General features: G+C 38.2%; 1 protein-coding gene across 10 annotated transcripts in view; it reads left to right on the forward strand.

Annotated features, from left to right (window-relative positions):
• The window catches only part of TPRG1 (tumor protein p63 regulated 1), a 383,646-nt gene that overhangs the window by 160,256 nt on the left and 207,442 nt on the right, over positions 1–15,948 (forward strand). For 5 of the 10 annotated variants that reach the window (XR_008617208.1, XR_003680640.2, XR_008617211.1 and 2 more), the window contains 2 exons: positions 1,571–1,724; positions 14,031–14,154. Coding sequence is in view for 5 of the 10 variants with exons in the window: in XM_028492182.2 (XP_028347983.1) it covers positions 1,571–1,724; positions 14,031–14,225 (349 nt within the window). In the remaining 5 variants the exon portion in view is untranslated. Of the gene's footprint in view, positions 1–1,570; positions 1,725–14,030; positions 14,952–15,948 lie in introns of those variants that run through there. The other 5 variants (XM_055084481.1, XM_028492205.1, XM_028492199.2 and 2 more) reach the window with 2 other exon arrangements.

Genomic DNA, 15,948 nt, shown 5'->3' on the forward strand with positions numbered 1-15,948 from the left:
GGCTTCTTACCAGGCCAGCGGCGGGGGTGGGGGGGTGGGGGGGAATGAAGGAAAGTACGGGAGTGGGGGTGGGGGGGAGAAGATAAATGTCAGTATAGCAGCTGAGAAAATGAAAGTGTTAGAAAGGGAACTTTAGAGGTATTTATGATGTTTTTATTTTCCTCTCTCTCCTTTTTCTTTCTTCTTTTCCCTTTCCTTGGCAAAGGATTAGGTCCAAAAAAGGTGGGTATCAGCCTTCAAATATAATCGTCAGGAATCCGAGAACTGAGCAACAGAATGAGAAAGCCTCTTTTCTTACTTCCCTTTTGAAAGAAGAAGCTGAGGGATCAGCCCGCTGGGGTGTTATATGCATACGTGTGAGATTGCGTTTATAGACATTTCTACACGGATAAACATTCAGAAACCACAATGACATTCCCAGAGGAATCCTGTCCTTAATACAGGATGTGACAGCTTTGTGAAGGCATCACAGCTGAACTCTGGTTTTCCCTTGAGGTCTGGTTTTTCCTTCTAGATCCCAGGATTTAATTTCTAGAAACGAGAGCTCTGTGATGTTCCATGGGGCTGCTTAGAATTACCCGCAACTTAGTTTGAAAGTTTGTCGAATGTAAAGCACCTGAGCTAGGCTTAATCTCCAGGGACCTCTTTTGCATTCAGAGATGTCTAAAACCATAAACCATAAATTCTGATGGGTACATGCAAAAGCAGAGGCCACAGAAATTACAGATTTGTTATCCAATGTGGCCACATTCCCCTGCCACAACTTTCCTCCCATCAGCACTCCCAAGCTGACTTTCTCTTGCTCTGTACTTGGGTTTACCAGATGACCGGGCTTGCGCTATAACAGATGGTTACTGCCTCCTACAAAATGTGGGTCAGGACTGTGACCAGGCATAGTCTTCCTATGGGCTCTGACGTGTTTGTTGCTGCAATTTTGGTAGTTGGAATGTGTGCAGAGAATAGAGAACCATGAGACATAGAAGCTGAGGTCACAGGGCATTTTGAATTGGTCATCAACCCTCTTAAAGATCAGGCATACCCTCTTGGGAAGGTCCCAGTTCTTCCCAGTTCTTGGGAAGTCCCAGTTCTTTTCTCAGTCATTTCTTGCTTGGGTTTACTGCTTAGTGGATACTGTAGTTGTAGTCATCTTCCTTCTCCTTGAAACTGTCACCCACGTTGATGAAGTCTTCCATGTTTCAGTTCCTGTCCCACCACCTTGACTCTTCCTTCTTCCTTTCTCTTTTAACTTTGACCATCAGAATACTGGCATGAGTTCAGTATCTTTATTTCCAGCCATGGCCTCTGTCCAGAGCACCCGAGTCACATTTCCAACCAGGCATTTACCCACAGAATTCTCAACAACATCTTGAACTCATCATGTTTGACAGCAAATCCACTCTTTTCTTCTCACCTCCTAAATTCCCTGGAGCAATTTAACTAGTTGGTCAGCCAATTATCTGAGCATCAATACAAAGGCTGACTGGGGCATTACATTCCCTTCCCACACTTTTCTGTTTGTTTTAATCTAATGAAAATGGCTAATCTAAAAAAAAAAACTCCTTTCTTGCAGGAGACAAGGAGAAGGCCTTAGGATCTACTGGGGAAGTCCAGAGCAGCAGTCACTATTATCCCGTTGGAACCCGTGGTCCACTGAGGTGCCTTATGCTACCTTCACTGAGCACCCTGTGAAATACACCAGTGAGAAGTTTCTCGAAATCTGCAAGGTAGGAGACAGCTTGGGCATCACTCTCCAATTAGCTTTGTTGGTGAAGCTATGTGCTTTTAAAACATGTACTGTTAAAGAAAAAAATAAGATACAACCTGGGGTTTATATAGATAAAAACTATAATAGGTTTATAGGACTTTTTCAGTAAACAGTAGAGCTGTTTTATATTTGAAAAAATATATATATCAATATTTATAGTAACCATACCACTGCTGTTTCCTCTTTGCTAATCTCTGAGCAAAAATTGTAGTGTAATATTGTTTTAAAATTGCAGTAGTGTTGTTTGTCTGTGTTTATTGCTTACAGGGTACATAAAATTTTCTGTGTATAATTAAATTCGAATTATTTTATTCAGAGAAGGAACGTGGAATAGTGTGAAATATGAAGTCAGATACGGCTCGATGGTCATGTTTAAGTCACTTTTTTTTCTCTGGACCTTGGTAGTCTCACCTCTAAAATGGACACAATGAACAACTGCCCTTCCTCTCAACCTCACTGGGCCATTGTAAGGTTAAATGGGATAAAACATATATAAATGTTCCATAAATCGTAAAGCAGTTAAGAGTTATTTTTAATGCCTTTAAATTTCATCTCCCCGAGTAAATTTAAAATTCATCAGTGGCAGGGAGGTCCCCTTCTACTATTGTTTCATCTTCCCTAGGGAGACTTAAGCAGTCCTTGGACACTCTGAGTAGTCAGGAAGTAAAACACCTGGAGCTGTAAATGTAGTGAAAGAGCAACCTGTATACTTTTGACAAAACCAGATGTACACATAGGAGTGTGCTTACGGCCTAGAAATTCTTGCCTTCTCTGTTCTCTCTAAGTTTATCTTTATATACTGTCATTCACTTCAGAATAGCATAACTTTATTTGCTATAAATTCAAAACATGACAATCTACATCTAAAGTCCTTCTGTGGTTGGATGGCATACATTACATTTCTTGCCTTATTTTAAACACATTTATTCATACAAGTGAATATGTATATGTATAGACAAATATTTTTAATTGGTAAGTTCCTTATTTTATAAAAGGATCTGAGGCAAAATGTATGTGGTTAGAGGCTAGATGGGGCCTCCATTCCCCCTAACATGTAGGTGAAGTTGGCTTGAATCCCATTCTGCTCTCAGCAAAGCTCAATTGTCCTCTCAAGATTTCTGGAGATGTCTTCAGGGGCTTCTGGTCTCCAGGTCTGCCTCTGACACCAAGCTCTTGCAGGCACTAAATTAGTTCTTTGTATGGATCGTTTTGCTAGTCTCCCTGTTATACTCCTATTTCACAATACCTCAACCCATGCATCAACATCAGCCCATAGCCTGACTCTTAACCACCCAAAATCAACAATAACAAAAAACCAAAATGAAAACCAGAAAGAACAACATAACACTGACACAAAGGCATTTATGTGAGAGTAGACTCACTGAGGACTTTTGGGAGATAGAGTGGGAGTTTACATCACAAGCCCCAACATTCAAATGGAATATCTGTTCTCCTTATTTTTAAAAGACCTTATTAATAATAATGCTCAGATGCATCGCTTCATAATCTCCTCTCCTTTCCTCTCTATCCTGCTCTTGTTCTTCCCCAAACTCCTGTTCTTTTTCTCTTTCTTATTAAAAGTACAGTCATTTATCTGTTTCTTTTTTTTAACACTTGTTAATCCAACTGAAAGAACTTAATAATGTATGTTTCCAAAGCCATTTCCTGCCTTTAAAGGAAAACTGGTTCTAATAATTAATTTAATATATATTTTGAAGCAGTAGTAATTCTTTTTTATTTTAAGTCAAAAATAAATAACAACTGCCTGGGTTATTACGTCCATCACTTCCTGGGCAAACTCTTCTCTTATTTCTCATATCTGGTGTGTTTAAGCACTTATTCTCTCAGTGTCCTTTGCTGGAAGAAATTCAGGGTAAAGGATTAAAAAAGAAATTGTATGAACTACAGAGAAATGCCACTGCATTACTCTAATACTTGATAGTGCTTTATTGTTTTTCTGCCATAGAGAAATAAAATTAAATAATTTAAAAGGAAGCTAAACAATAAAGTATCAAAAGGGGAATGGAAAAAAAGGGGGAATGGAATAACTGTTCCCCAAATGCCCATGAACACAATTAGCAGACTGGAGCATTAAGTTTTGCCCAAGACTTCCTATCAGCCAAGGCTAAAGGGGAAATTTGATGTTCATATAGCTCTCCTTGGATGGAAGAAAGAACAACACGTGTGTGTGTGTATGTGTATGTGTGCACATACATGCATGGGTATGAATGAGCACCATGAGTGGTTGGTTAGTTAGTTGGTTGGTTTCCAGTCAATCAAACTACATTTTGAATCTGTTAAGTGTATTTTCTTTAAGGCTTTTCTCATTAAATTATTCTTCTAAAGTCTTTATTTCGTTCCTGAAAACAGTCTGGAACTTTCATTTGCCAAGCCATTTCTCAGTTAAAGGCCACCGCGAATCCCAGCTCCCTAAGAAAACAAGTGATCTCAGTCTGGGATATGAACTGATGACTACTCTGATCCAGTTCTTTGTTTCTTGGTTTCTCTTTTGTTGTTGGTTTTTATGTCACAAAGTTATTTGTGTTTAGGACATTTTCCAAAATTGGCTTTGATTAATATTCAGTTTTATTAATGTAAAAGTATAAATAAGAAGAACAGTAATTCTGGGGATATAGAATCCCTTTTGTATGACTATTTTGACATAATACGATTTTAAAAGGGTGATATATTTTTTCATTTCCCCTATGAATGAAATAGGAAAAAGTAGAAGAACATAGGGGAAATGCATAACTAAATAAAATACATGAAGAAATTTAATTCAATTTAGCAAACCTATTATGGCAGAGGAGAGGGAATCATGTACAGCTGAGATATCCACAGTCAAAAATTTCAAATTATTTACAATCTAACTGAATAACTTATTTTTAAAAGTACTTTTATAAAATTCATTTTTTTGTTTTTACTCAGAATCTTTTCTTCTACAGAACCTGGACTCTCTCTATTTAACAAATGTTTTCTGGTACCTAAAATGTACAGCTATTCTGATTGTTGTTAAGAATACAAACATAAATGAGACAAGATTCTTGCCTTTGTGGAAGGCATTGCTTAATAGAGGAGGCAGATAAAAGTGCAAAGATTTTAAAATAAGTGCTAAAGAACTGAAACAGAGTTTGGATCAGATGAAGAGAATTGGAGATAGTTGAAGGTACATGGAGTATCTTAGACACAGACAGTTTAGCTGGAGTTTAATCTTGTATATTTCCCATCGTAACTGTATTGGCTCAGAGGATGGGTATAAGGACTTAAACTAAGTTAGGAGTGCTAGGAATGGAGAGAAGATGAAGAGATTTTGAGATATTCAGGGTATCAATGGAAGATGGTAACTGGCATGATATGGCAGGTGAAGGAGAGGAAGAAATCAAAGATGGCATGGTCTGGTTTGGGTAGGTGATGAGTCCATTAATTTGAATGGGGAAAACTGAAAAAAGAGTAGGTTTAAAGGTTCAGTTGAAGACATGCTGAGTTTGAAAGGTCCATGGAATGTGGGGTTGAGTTGGTTGCCAGGCAGTTAGAAATTTAGGTCTGTCTGAAGCTCAGGAGAGAAAGTTGAGCTGTTTATATAGGTTTCAGACCACACAACACTGGGTCGAAGCTGAGTGATGGGGTTGATTGGTCAGAAAAGTACCTGAGGAAGAGGAATTAATGGAAAAAATTGCATTCAAATTCAAATTTATACTATCTCTAAGTCCTTCAGCACTGATATAAAAAAATCACCATCAAATTTATGAAATACTAGGTCAAAATACATTACTTCTTTTACCCATCTCACTAACTCTATATCACTTCTACTTCCGGTAAGTGTGATGGTCAAATGGCTTCTTTCCAGACATTCTTGCTTATCTCCAAGCCTTACCAAATTTTTTCAACTTGTGCATGCACATATTTTGCATTACTCATATAAAACAGTTGTGAAAATAGGAAATAATATTTTTGGTATTGATTTTATATTACAAGACATAAAAATGATCTCATCAGTTATGTAATTATACTTTATATTTATTGATTATAATTTTCATGTTCATGTAATTCAAGTAACAAAAACCCTTTGAGGGCAGGATGCTATCTCCACTTTAAAAGTGAAGGTACTTAGAGTGACTAAGTGAATTGACTGAGGTATTATAATAATAACTGTATTTCCACACCCAAACAATTTGCAAATGCTCAGGGAAATAGTTAAAAACCAGAAAGAACTCTGTGTGTGTGTTCATAGTCATTACTATGATATAATATGATATGATACTTTACAACCAACGTTAATTATTCTGAATTGTTTCATCCACTTTATATTTGCAACTTTTAGCATTATCTTTCCTCTTTTAACCATTTGTAACAGAATCAGTTTTGTTTGCCCAATGGGCAGCAAGCCAAACGCTTAAATGCTGAGGTTTTCAGCAGAGAAAGCGTTTATTTACGGGGCAGCCAAGCAAGGAGGTAGATGAACAGATCTCAAATCAGCCTTCCCAAAGACAAGGGGCTTGGGATATTTATGGGATAAAGAAACAGGGTGGTCTGAGGCATGGGGAAAGGTGATTGGAGGCAAGAAAACACTGAGGTAATCTGTGTTCTGTGCAGGTGTATCGGAGTTACATTCTTCTTCTTAGGGTGCTTATTCAGAAAATGATGGTGTTGGTATAATCTGAGGGTGGAGTTTTTGGCCTTCTGACATCAAAAGGTCATCCTCTGGACACTTACACAGTGGAAAGGTCGGTGGTCTCGACCAATTTGAACTGGACAAGGCTAGCTCCATGTTCCTGAAAAACAAGCCACCATTTCTATGGCCACCCATAAGTTAGAGGCATTATCTATAGGGGGCAGTTAAAGGAATCTTGTGATATATTCTCTAACCTACATGAAGCTTGGAGGGCATGCAATTTGCAGGAACAACTAAAGAGAGCTTAGTCAATGAAGGCAGGTTACAGAATAGTATTTATTAAGCAAGTTTTAGTTCAAGGGATCTAATTGATGACTGCCCTTGGTTTCACGTTGTCTTGCTGGATTCTTAAGAGTGTGTGGAGTCTTGCTGAGAGGAACTAGTGATTGAGCCCAGAGCTGTAGAATAATAGTGAATGAATCATGGATGCTCTACAGCTTAATCAAAGTGATTTACAGACCAACCCTTTTTACTTTTGTCTGGCATCTTTCTCCTTATTTTCAAGTGAATTATGAAAGTGAACCAATGTTTTAGCAATCAAATGTAACTTTATATTCTTAACCCCTTGGTTTCCTGCCACATTAATTCAACAAATATTTATTTAATTATTTATATGTGTTTTATTTTAATTTTTTTTTGGCCACGCGGCTTTTGGGACCTTAGTTCCCTGACCAGGGTCTGAACCCGTGCCCTGGCAGTGAAAGCGCTGAGTCCTAACCACTGGACTGCCAGGGAATTCCCTAACAAATATTTACTGAATACCTCCCTGGCAATGAATACTACATGCTGAGCAATGCTGTAGATAATTGTTGGGATAGCAAGAAGAATAAAACAGATTTTGCCCCCAGACATTTATAGTGTAGAGGAAGAAGGCAAAAAAGGTAATTAACAAATTATAATTTAATGTGCAAATACTGTTGATAGAGAAATTCCAAGTTTTTATCAGAGCCCAGCAGAGAGAACAGTTAAGTCCAAAAGTTAACAAATGTGATAACATTTGATGTGAAATTCAAGGTAAGAGTGATTTAAGCATCAAAGCAGGTGGGGAAAGACATTTTAAATAAAAGAAACATGATTAGAAGCTGCAAATTACAGAGGTGTATAAAATGTTCTTGGACAAAGAGTCGTTCACTTAAGCTAGAGTTTAAAGTGTGTGTGTGTATGCGCGTGCGCGTGTGCACGGGGAGGGTTGGGAAAATGGAATAGGATGAGGATGGAAATTAGGATTTGTAGAAACAACCCTTTTGTAGGAAAAAAAGCTTTTGCTGCATCTTCCTTTTTCCGTCTATATGCCTGAACATACCCACCATCATGGTGTCTCTATAAAGATAATTCCAAGTAATACGTGCAAAGATGATATAAACATCTGTTTATCTTCTGTTCAGCTGTGTGGCTTCCCAAGGGGTTTCCATTGCTGGGTATTGGATGGACTTTTTACTCCAACATGCTTCACTTGCTGCATGGAGTGGCTGAAACCTGTAGCCTGAAGCCTTGGAAAACCTGCTCAGCTAAAGAATGTGGACCTGCAGGCATGAAACCTGGTCCTTTTACCCAGTGTAAACAGGAAGCAAGTGATGGTTGTAATAAGGAAAACTGAGACTCTGGGCAGTGAACTGCTGGCAGACAGCATGTGAAGCAAACCAGGGGCCCAGTCACTCAGCTGGTAAATAATCGCTGTAAAGTCAAGAACATTACACACTCACACACACACACACACCACACACACACAGAGCTATACTTTACCCTAACCAGCACACAGACCCTATGTAACCCGAGTTGTTAAAACTTGACCCTCTGTTTTTGAGGCTGGAATAAAAGAGAGAGCCAGGGGTGGGTGTATAAAAGCTTTTAGAGAAAAGTATGTGGCTGGTGGCATTCATATCAAATGACACCGCGTTCCTGTCACACAGATTGAGTTCAGGTGCTTGAAATGCTCAAGAGCCAGCTTGGGGACTTGGCCTTTTGTCTGCCTCCTTCAATGCACAGCTTGTCCCTCTGTCTTCACAGCCCCTCCTCTTTTTAAAGGGCTCACAGAAATTACTAGAAATGAAGTGCGTCTGACTCGAATGAAATGCCAAGTTCACTGAGTATGAAATAGTGTCAACTTTTTCTTTCCAGCACTTTGATTCTGAGGCCACAGAGAATTCTCATGAAATAAAGCTTATGATGAAGACTGGGGAGACATCCAGTAACCCAAACTGATATATATTGATCTGTGAAAAGGCATCCTGACAATCCAGAGAGTGTTGACCATGGAAATGTTGAAGTGAATTGATGAATTGCACTTTGGACTTTAGGAAATCATAGTTTAGTGATGACAGTGATGATGTAGTTAATGATTTATTGACAATATTCATTATTGACAATAGGCTTCCTTCAATGCTTTTGCAATATGACTCCAAATTCCAGCCTCATCTTATTCACCTTCCCCAACCCTTCCTGAAAGACATTAGCATGTGGGCACACACACATAGAGCTTATTACAAACCCTTTGTTTATTAAAGTTAGTTTAATCTATGTAACCAACCTATGAGTTTGATGGTATTAATAGTCTTATTTTATAGAAAGGAAACTATAAAATTCAGAGAGGTTAGATAACTTGCCCAAGATCACACAGCTAGTGAGGGCCATATTTGCAATGTAAGAGCAGATCTGTTTTATCTTAATATTCATGTTACATCATGCTATATACTTCCTTTAGTTCAGTGGTTCTCAGCAGGAGACGATTTTACCCCTGGGGCACATTGGCAATATCTGGGCAACACTATTGGTTGCTATACCCAGGGTTGTGGTGCCACTGGTATCTGGTGGGTAAAGCTAGGGATGCTGCTTAACTTTCTAAAATACAGAGGACATACTCCCCTGCAGCAAAGAATTATTTGGTCCCAAACAGCAATAGTTCCAAGGTAGAGAAATCTTGGGTTAGTTGTACAGATGGACAGCCATACTTCTGACTTTAATTCTTAGAAAACTGGATGAAATATTTGAGATGCATACATGAAATGCAACAGAATAAAAAATATTTTTTGCCTTGAGTATTTGGCGGGGCTTGTGGAAGTGAGAGGATCTGAGCTTGGTTTTGAAAAATGAGTTAAAAGCATGAGCACTATAGATCTTTGTGGATTGAACAGACTGTCAGAGCCAGAGGTTCTTAGGCAAGCTTAATACAGTGGGTTTAAAAAAAATTTTTTTTAAAGGAAAAGACTTTTAAAAATAAGATCTGGGCTTCCCTGGTGGCGCAGTGGTTGAGAGTCCGCCTGCCGATGCAGGGGACACGGGTTCGTTCCCCCTTCCGGGAGGATCCCACATTCCGCGGAGCGGCTAGGCCCGTGAGCCACGGCCGCTGAGCCTGCGCGTCCACAGCCTGTGCTCTGCAACGGGAGAGGCCACAACAGTGAGAGGCCCGCGTACCGAAAAAAATAAAAAAAATAAGATCTTACTCAGAAACCAAATACATAAAACCTATAAAAATAGAGCCGCTCAGATTGATGTGATTATAGGGACTGAAGCTTACCTTTTACCTTTTCTTCCACATCTTCTCCCCAGATCCTCAGGTATCTGTTGTTTTAACACTATTAATAATAGCACTTTCTTTCTTTTCAAAAGAATCCTGGTTTGGATGATAAATTATATGGTCACCCAACCTCTGAAGAAATCTAGTGTTCTAAGGAAGAAGTTATGAAAATTATTGAGTCTGATTTTTTTCTCTATCCCTTTTGAAAATGAGGAACATAAATTCTTTCCTAAATATTAGGATTTCATTCAAATGCTTCTAGCAACTTACATAACTGTAATATAGATATCAAAACCTGGAAATTAAACATTAGGACAATACTATTAACTAAACTACAGACCTTATTTAAATTTCATCAGTTTTTTGTTTTGTTTTTCCTAATGTCCTCTGTCTGCTCCAGGATCCAATCCAGGATCCCATATTACATTTAATTATTCTGTCTCTTTATTCTGTTTCACAGTTTTTCTTTTATTTTCATGACCTTGGTGCTTCTGAAGAATACTGGTTGGTTATTTTGTAGAATGTTCTCACTGTGGGTTTGCCTGATGCTTTCTCATGATTAGATTGAATTGAATTAGATTTTTGGGGGGCAGAGATACTGCAGAAATGATGTTGTGTCCTTTCACTACCTCATATTGCAGGCTCACGATGCCTGTATGTCTTATTACCAGTGATGTTAACCTTGATCACTTGTCTAAGATGGGGTATGCTATATTGCTCCTTTGTAAAGTTAGTATTTTTCCCTTTATAATTGATAAATATCTTGGAAGAGGTACTTTGATGCTCAACCCATGTTTTTTGAATTCATGTTTTCTGAGTAGAATTTAATATAGCCTTTGGCATCTAGGGAACTTTTATTATTTTAAAATAGTGCATATCACAGGTTTTTACAAAATTGCTTTCTGGAGTCTATCATGCGTATCAAAGAAATGTCATTCAAAGTCTGAAACTGAAGGGAATAGGACTAAGGAAGCTAAAATCGTTCTTGCCTGTAAGTGATCATATTTATATCTATAAATAGTACGCTTTAAAAATATTTTTGAGCAATGCACTTGGATCTAATGAGGTTGGTATTTACCATCATTATCATTATTATTATTTTCCCATTTTCAGATGTGTAAACTAAGGCTCAGGGAGATTAAATGATCTTTCCAAAGTCTAATCATCAGTAGCAGATAGGGCAAGGGAACATACTTTTTTCCAACTATATGCAGTGATGGAATGGACATGGTTAGGTTGCAGTGAGTTCCATATCACTGGATATGTCCATGTAGAGGGGTGTGGCTTCTTGGAGAGGATGAGTCTAGGCAAATTAAACAATAGATGAGTGGCTGGAATCTATAAACCTAAGATCACTTCTGACCTTGATTATTCCATGTTATTAATTTATTCTTCCGATTTTGCTTTTCTCTCTTGGAAACTTAAGAAAGAACACTTCTTTCTGACTTTTTTTTTTTAAGATACTGATGATGTATTTTCTTTTCTTGTTTTTTATAAATTTTATTTATTTATGTATTTATTTTTGGTTGCGTTGGGTCTTTTGTTGCTGCGTGCAGGCTTTCTCTAGTTGCAGCGAGCAGGGGCCAGCCTACATTGCGGTGCGCGGGCTTCTCATTGTGGTGGCTTATCTTGCTGTGGAACACAGGCTTTAGGCATGCAGGCTTCAGTAGTTGTGGTATGCAGGCTCAGTAGTTGTGGCTCGCAGGCTCTAGAGTGCAGGCTCAGTAGTTGTGGCACACGGGCTTAGTTGCTCCGTGGCATGTGGGATCTTCCCGGACCAAGGCTCGAACCCGTGTCCCCTGAATTGGCAGGTGGATTCTTAACCACTGCACCACTAGGGAAGTCCCCTTTCTGTGTTTCTTATCCAATCAACTAAAGAACTGGTGGAGTTTGCTGTAAGGGGCGATGTCTTCCTTTCCAGAATCCCCAGGCTACATGACTATAGCTTGTTTCATTCAATGATACTAATATTTAGATCCATTCTAAGGTCTTAAAGAGGATGCTAGGACTGGGAACTAGTAATAAGAGGTAACTTCTGTCTCTCTTTGTCACTATAGGATCATGGAAAACAAGCAAAATCCTACCTGTCTGTTCGATTCTTTAGTCAGTGATCTTTAGAAGTGAGTCTGTTTTTTAAACTAAGGTTTGACATTATCTAATTCAGTAAGCATTACTTAAACTAAAATAGAGGGACAAGTACCTTAGTTTATTTTGAAAACCCTCAGATATTGAGGCACTCTAGCAAACTCTATGTTGTTTATCATAGTCACTATTTTTTTAACTTCTGATATTATCCCCAAACCATAGATTTAAATGCATCTTTTCAAAAGAGCAAACTGAGGCTCGAAAAGCGGAAGAGAATTTACAATGTCACAGAGCAAGTAAATCAGCAGTTTTATTTGCATGATTTTTCTTTCTTTCTTTTTTCTTCTTATAGGTTAGGTCAAATAGTAGTGATGGACATATTCTAAATTTTAGATTCTTTTTCTTACCAACAGGGAAACTAAGCCTACAATTGAGAAGTGGTTGCCCAAGGGCAATTTGGTATAAAATTAAGAATCCAGGATAAAATCTATATTGAAAATCGGATTATGGGGAAAGACTACAGGCTTCTCTTTCTTCATTGAATCGTCATTCTGTATTAGTCCCTCAAAGCCAAGATTGGCCTCCTCATGGAGAAAAGGAAAAACAATGGTGTCTTTAGTGAACATGCTTAATAATTTAGATTGATATTGGAATATACTCTAAAAGTTTTAATTTAGACTTGTAAGACAGTTGCCTAGGAAACATATTTGGATCTCACTGTGAGTAGGCCCTTATTCCTAATGTTCCATTTTACCATGTGCAGAAAGTGGAGTGATTCTGGACAAATCATTTACCTTCTATTAGTCTTGATTTCCAACATGGGAATAATGATACCTTCTTTTACTTACCTGATAGGCTTATACTAGAATGAGATAATGGATATAAAAGAGCTTATTGGAAATACAAATATATGAGCTTTCCCAATTCATTTCCTTCTTTATATCTCCATTTGCAGTGCTCCCTGAATTACCCTCCTCTTAACCCAATTCAACTTGATTTGACCAAAAGAAGGAATTTTTTTTCACTCATTTAACTTAAAGTTCAGGATAGGCTGATCCAGTAACTCAAATGGCTTTGTGAAGAATTACTCTCTCTGCATGTCTTAGTTCTTTCACTTTTGTTGGTTTTAGTCTCAGTCAGGTTCTCACTGTGTGGCCAAGATGACCATGAATACCTCCGGGCTTGGATGCTATCAGTTTCACAACCACATTTGTCATGTGCCCATACCTGAATCAATCTCTTCGACCAGAGGAATGGATTCCTCTGATTGGTTTGGACTGAGTCACTTAAGCTATTTGGGCTAAATGGAAGAATGTTGTTCTCCAAAGGAAAATCGAGGTACTCTTATTGGAAGAAGAGCCTCAAATGGAGGAAAGGATGCTGGCTTGGAAAGAACAGCCGCTGTCAGATAGGCCCCCTCTAACCTCATTTCACCCATTGAAACCCTATTAACCCTTAAAGGATTGTCTCAAGAGTTTCCTTTTGAAGTCATCCCTAATCCTCTAACCACGTATGATTTCTCCCTCTTTTGTGTTTCTTTAGCATCATGTGCCTCTTTTTGCTGTTTATTTTCGTGGACTTTGTACAATCATCACAAGTTCATTTTTTATGTTATAGTGTCACTTCTGTGAGGTCAGAGACTATATCTCCCTTGTCTTTGAATCTTCAGCAGTACCCGTCTGGTGTCTGATCCATAATAGACTATCAGCAAATATTTATTAAACTGACTTCTTAATGTTGTACAAGTTATGAATAATGAAAAATAAACAAGATGTGGCAGCTAATTTTATTATGTACATAATTTATTAACTGATTAATTTATTTAAAGACTAACAGAAGCAATGTTAACAATTCCGAGATACGATTTCTGTTTAAGAAGTAAGAATAACTGCAGCTCCAGGAGAGTGGTCAACTTTTGTGAGCACTGGCTGGGGAGGGGGTGTCTCTGGACCTACTCTGCGTTCACTAACTCTGTGCCTTCTTTTCCTCTTCAGTCGCCTGGGTTCATGTCTAAGCTTGTTCCAGCTATCCAGAATGCCCACAGGAATTCCACTGGATCTGGAAGAGGAAAGGGATTGATGGTGTTAACTGAACCCATTTTGATTGAGACCTACACAGGTCTGATGTCATTCATTGGAAACTGCAACAAACTTGGCTATTCCTTTGCCCAGGGGAGTGTTGGTTTTTGACACTCTTTTTGGGGGATAAGTGCATCATCCATAGCTACATCATTACTGAAGATTCTGTTTCAGCCCACCATATTTTTGGACTGAAACAATTAGTTATTGTTAAATAGTATTACATGATTTTGAAGATTCAGTATCGTAGGGGACCTAAAAGCTTGATTAGACTGACAGATGCACACTTCAGACCTTATATAAGGATAATCAAATTTCTTAAAACCAGAAAATAAATTCTCCTGAGCCCATCAAATAATGTTGGCAAATGAATGACAAATGAACACCTGATCATAAAGTTGGGGAGGACCCTCTGGGTTCTTGTTTCTCTGTCCTCTAAATGTAGGCATGTTCTGGGTCTTTATTTTCAGCCCTCTGATCCTGATCTTCTGTCTCACTGGGGTCTCAATCTATATTATTTTAGCTACCTTTTTTTATGAGGATGACTTCCAAATCCAGATTCTCATCCCTGGTGTTTAAGACTCAGTTTTGCATTTCTGTCTGCTGATCATCTATATCAGTGTTCCAATGGCCACTTATACTGAGCATCTTCAAAATCTTGGATTTCTGTATGGGATTTTAATGGTCCCAGTCATCATCCCCGAAATCCATCAGTTTTGATGTCTTTAAACTTCTTGCCAGATACATTCCATTATAGTATCTGTCTTTTTCTGGGCTGCTATAACAAAAATACTACATACTGGGTGGCTTATAAACAACATAAATTTATTTCTTACAGTTCTGGAGGCTGCAATTCTGAGATTAGGGTGCCAGCCTGGTCAGGTGAGGGCCCTCTTCTGGGGCTCAGATTTCTTGTTATATCCTTACAGGTAAAGGGGCAAGAGTGTTCTCTTGTGCTTCTTTTATAAGGGCATTAATCTCATTCATGAGGGCTCTGCCCTCATAAGCTAAGGCCCCCTGTTTAATACCATCACAATGGGCTTTAGGATTTAAACATATAAATTTTGGGGGGACATAAAACGTTCAGACCATAGAAGTACCACATCTGTATGTGACTTAGATTGTGCCCAATGCCCAGATGTCAAACTTAAAGTTCATTCTTCTTTCAGAACTGTTCATATACTCCTTCTTCTTTCCATTCTCACAGGTGTGTTATTAGATCATGTTTTAAATTCTGTTTACCTGGATATTGGTTATAGACTTTTAATTGGTATCCCTGCTCCAAGGCTGACCCTCTTCTAATCCATTTTATACTTGGTTGCCAGACTCCTAACGCACAATTTGATCATATCATTCCCTGTTCAAGAACTTTCAATGGCTCATTTCCTTTTGCAGGTTTTTTGTTTGCTCATATGTTTTGTTTTTTTTAACAGCAGACCTTTCCTTCTAATGAAATCTGTTTCAGTTGCCCAATATGTAAAACAGATAGAAGTAAGACCACTATGATTGAAATAGAGATGGGAATGCCACTGATCTCCTCTTTTTTGGGTCTCAGAAGTGCCCTCTGTGGAATGTCTATGGATCCCACAGGAGATTAAGAAGAATGTTTCCAAAAATACTGTTCTAGCTCATTCTGTTTCTATTTTCTTTTCTCTCATATTTCCTCTTTGTCTCTCCTTGACTTAGGTCTAATTGTGAACAACTCAGGAGGTCATCTCATCTGTTTTCATCTCTAAAATTATTTTTTTTCAATTTTATTGTACTTTTAATTTATTTTGAAAAGAAACTTTTTTTTTTTTTTTTTTTTTGTGGTATGCGGGCCTCTCACTGCTGT

The sequence above is a fragment of the Physeter macrocephalus genome, chromosome 1, assembly GCF_002837175.3.
Source record: "Physeter macrocephalus isolate SW-GA chromosome 1, ASM283717v5, whole genome shotgun sequence".
Lineage (NCBI taxonomy): Eukaryota > Metazoa > Chordata > Mammalia > Artiodactyla > Physeteridae > Physeter > Physeter macrocephalus.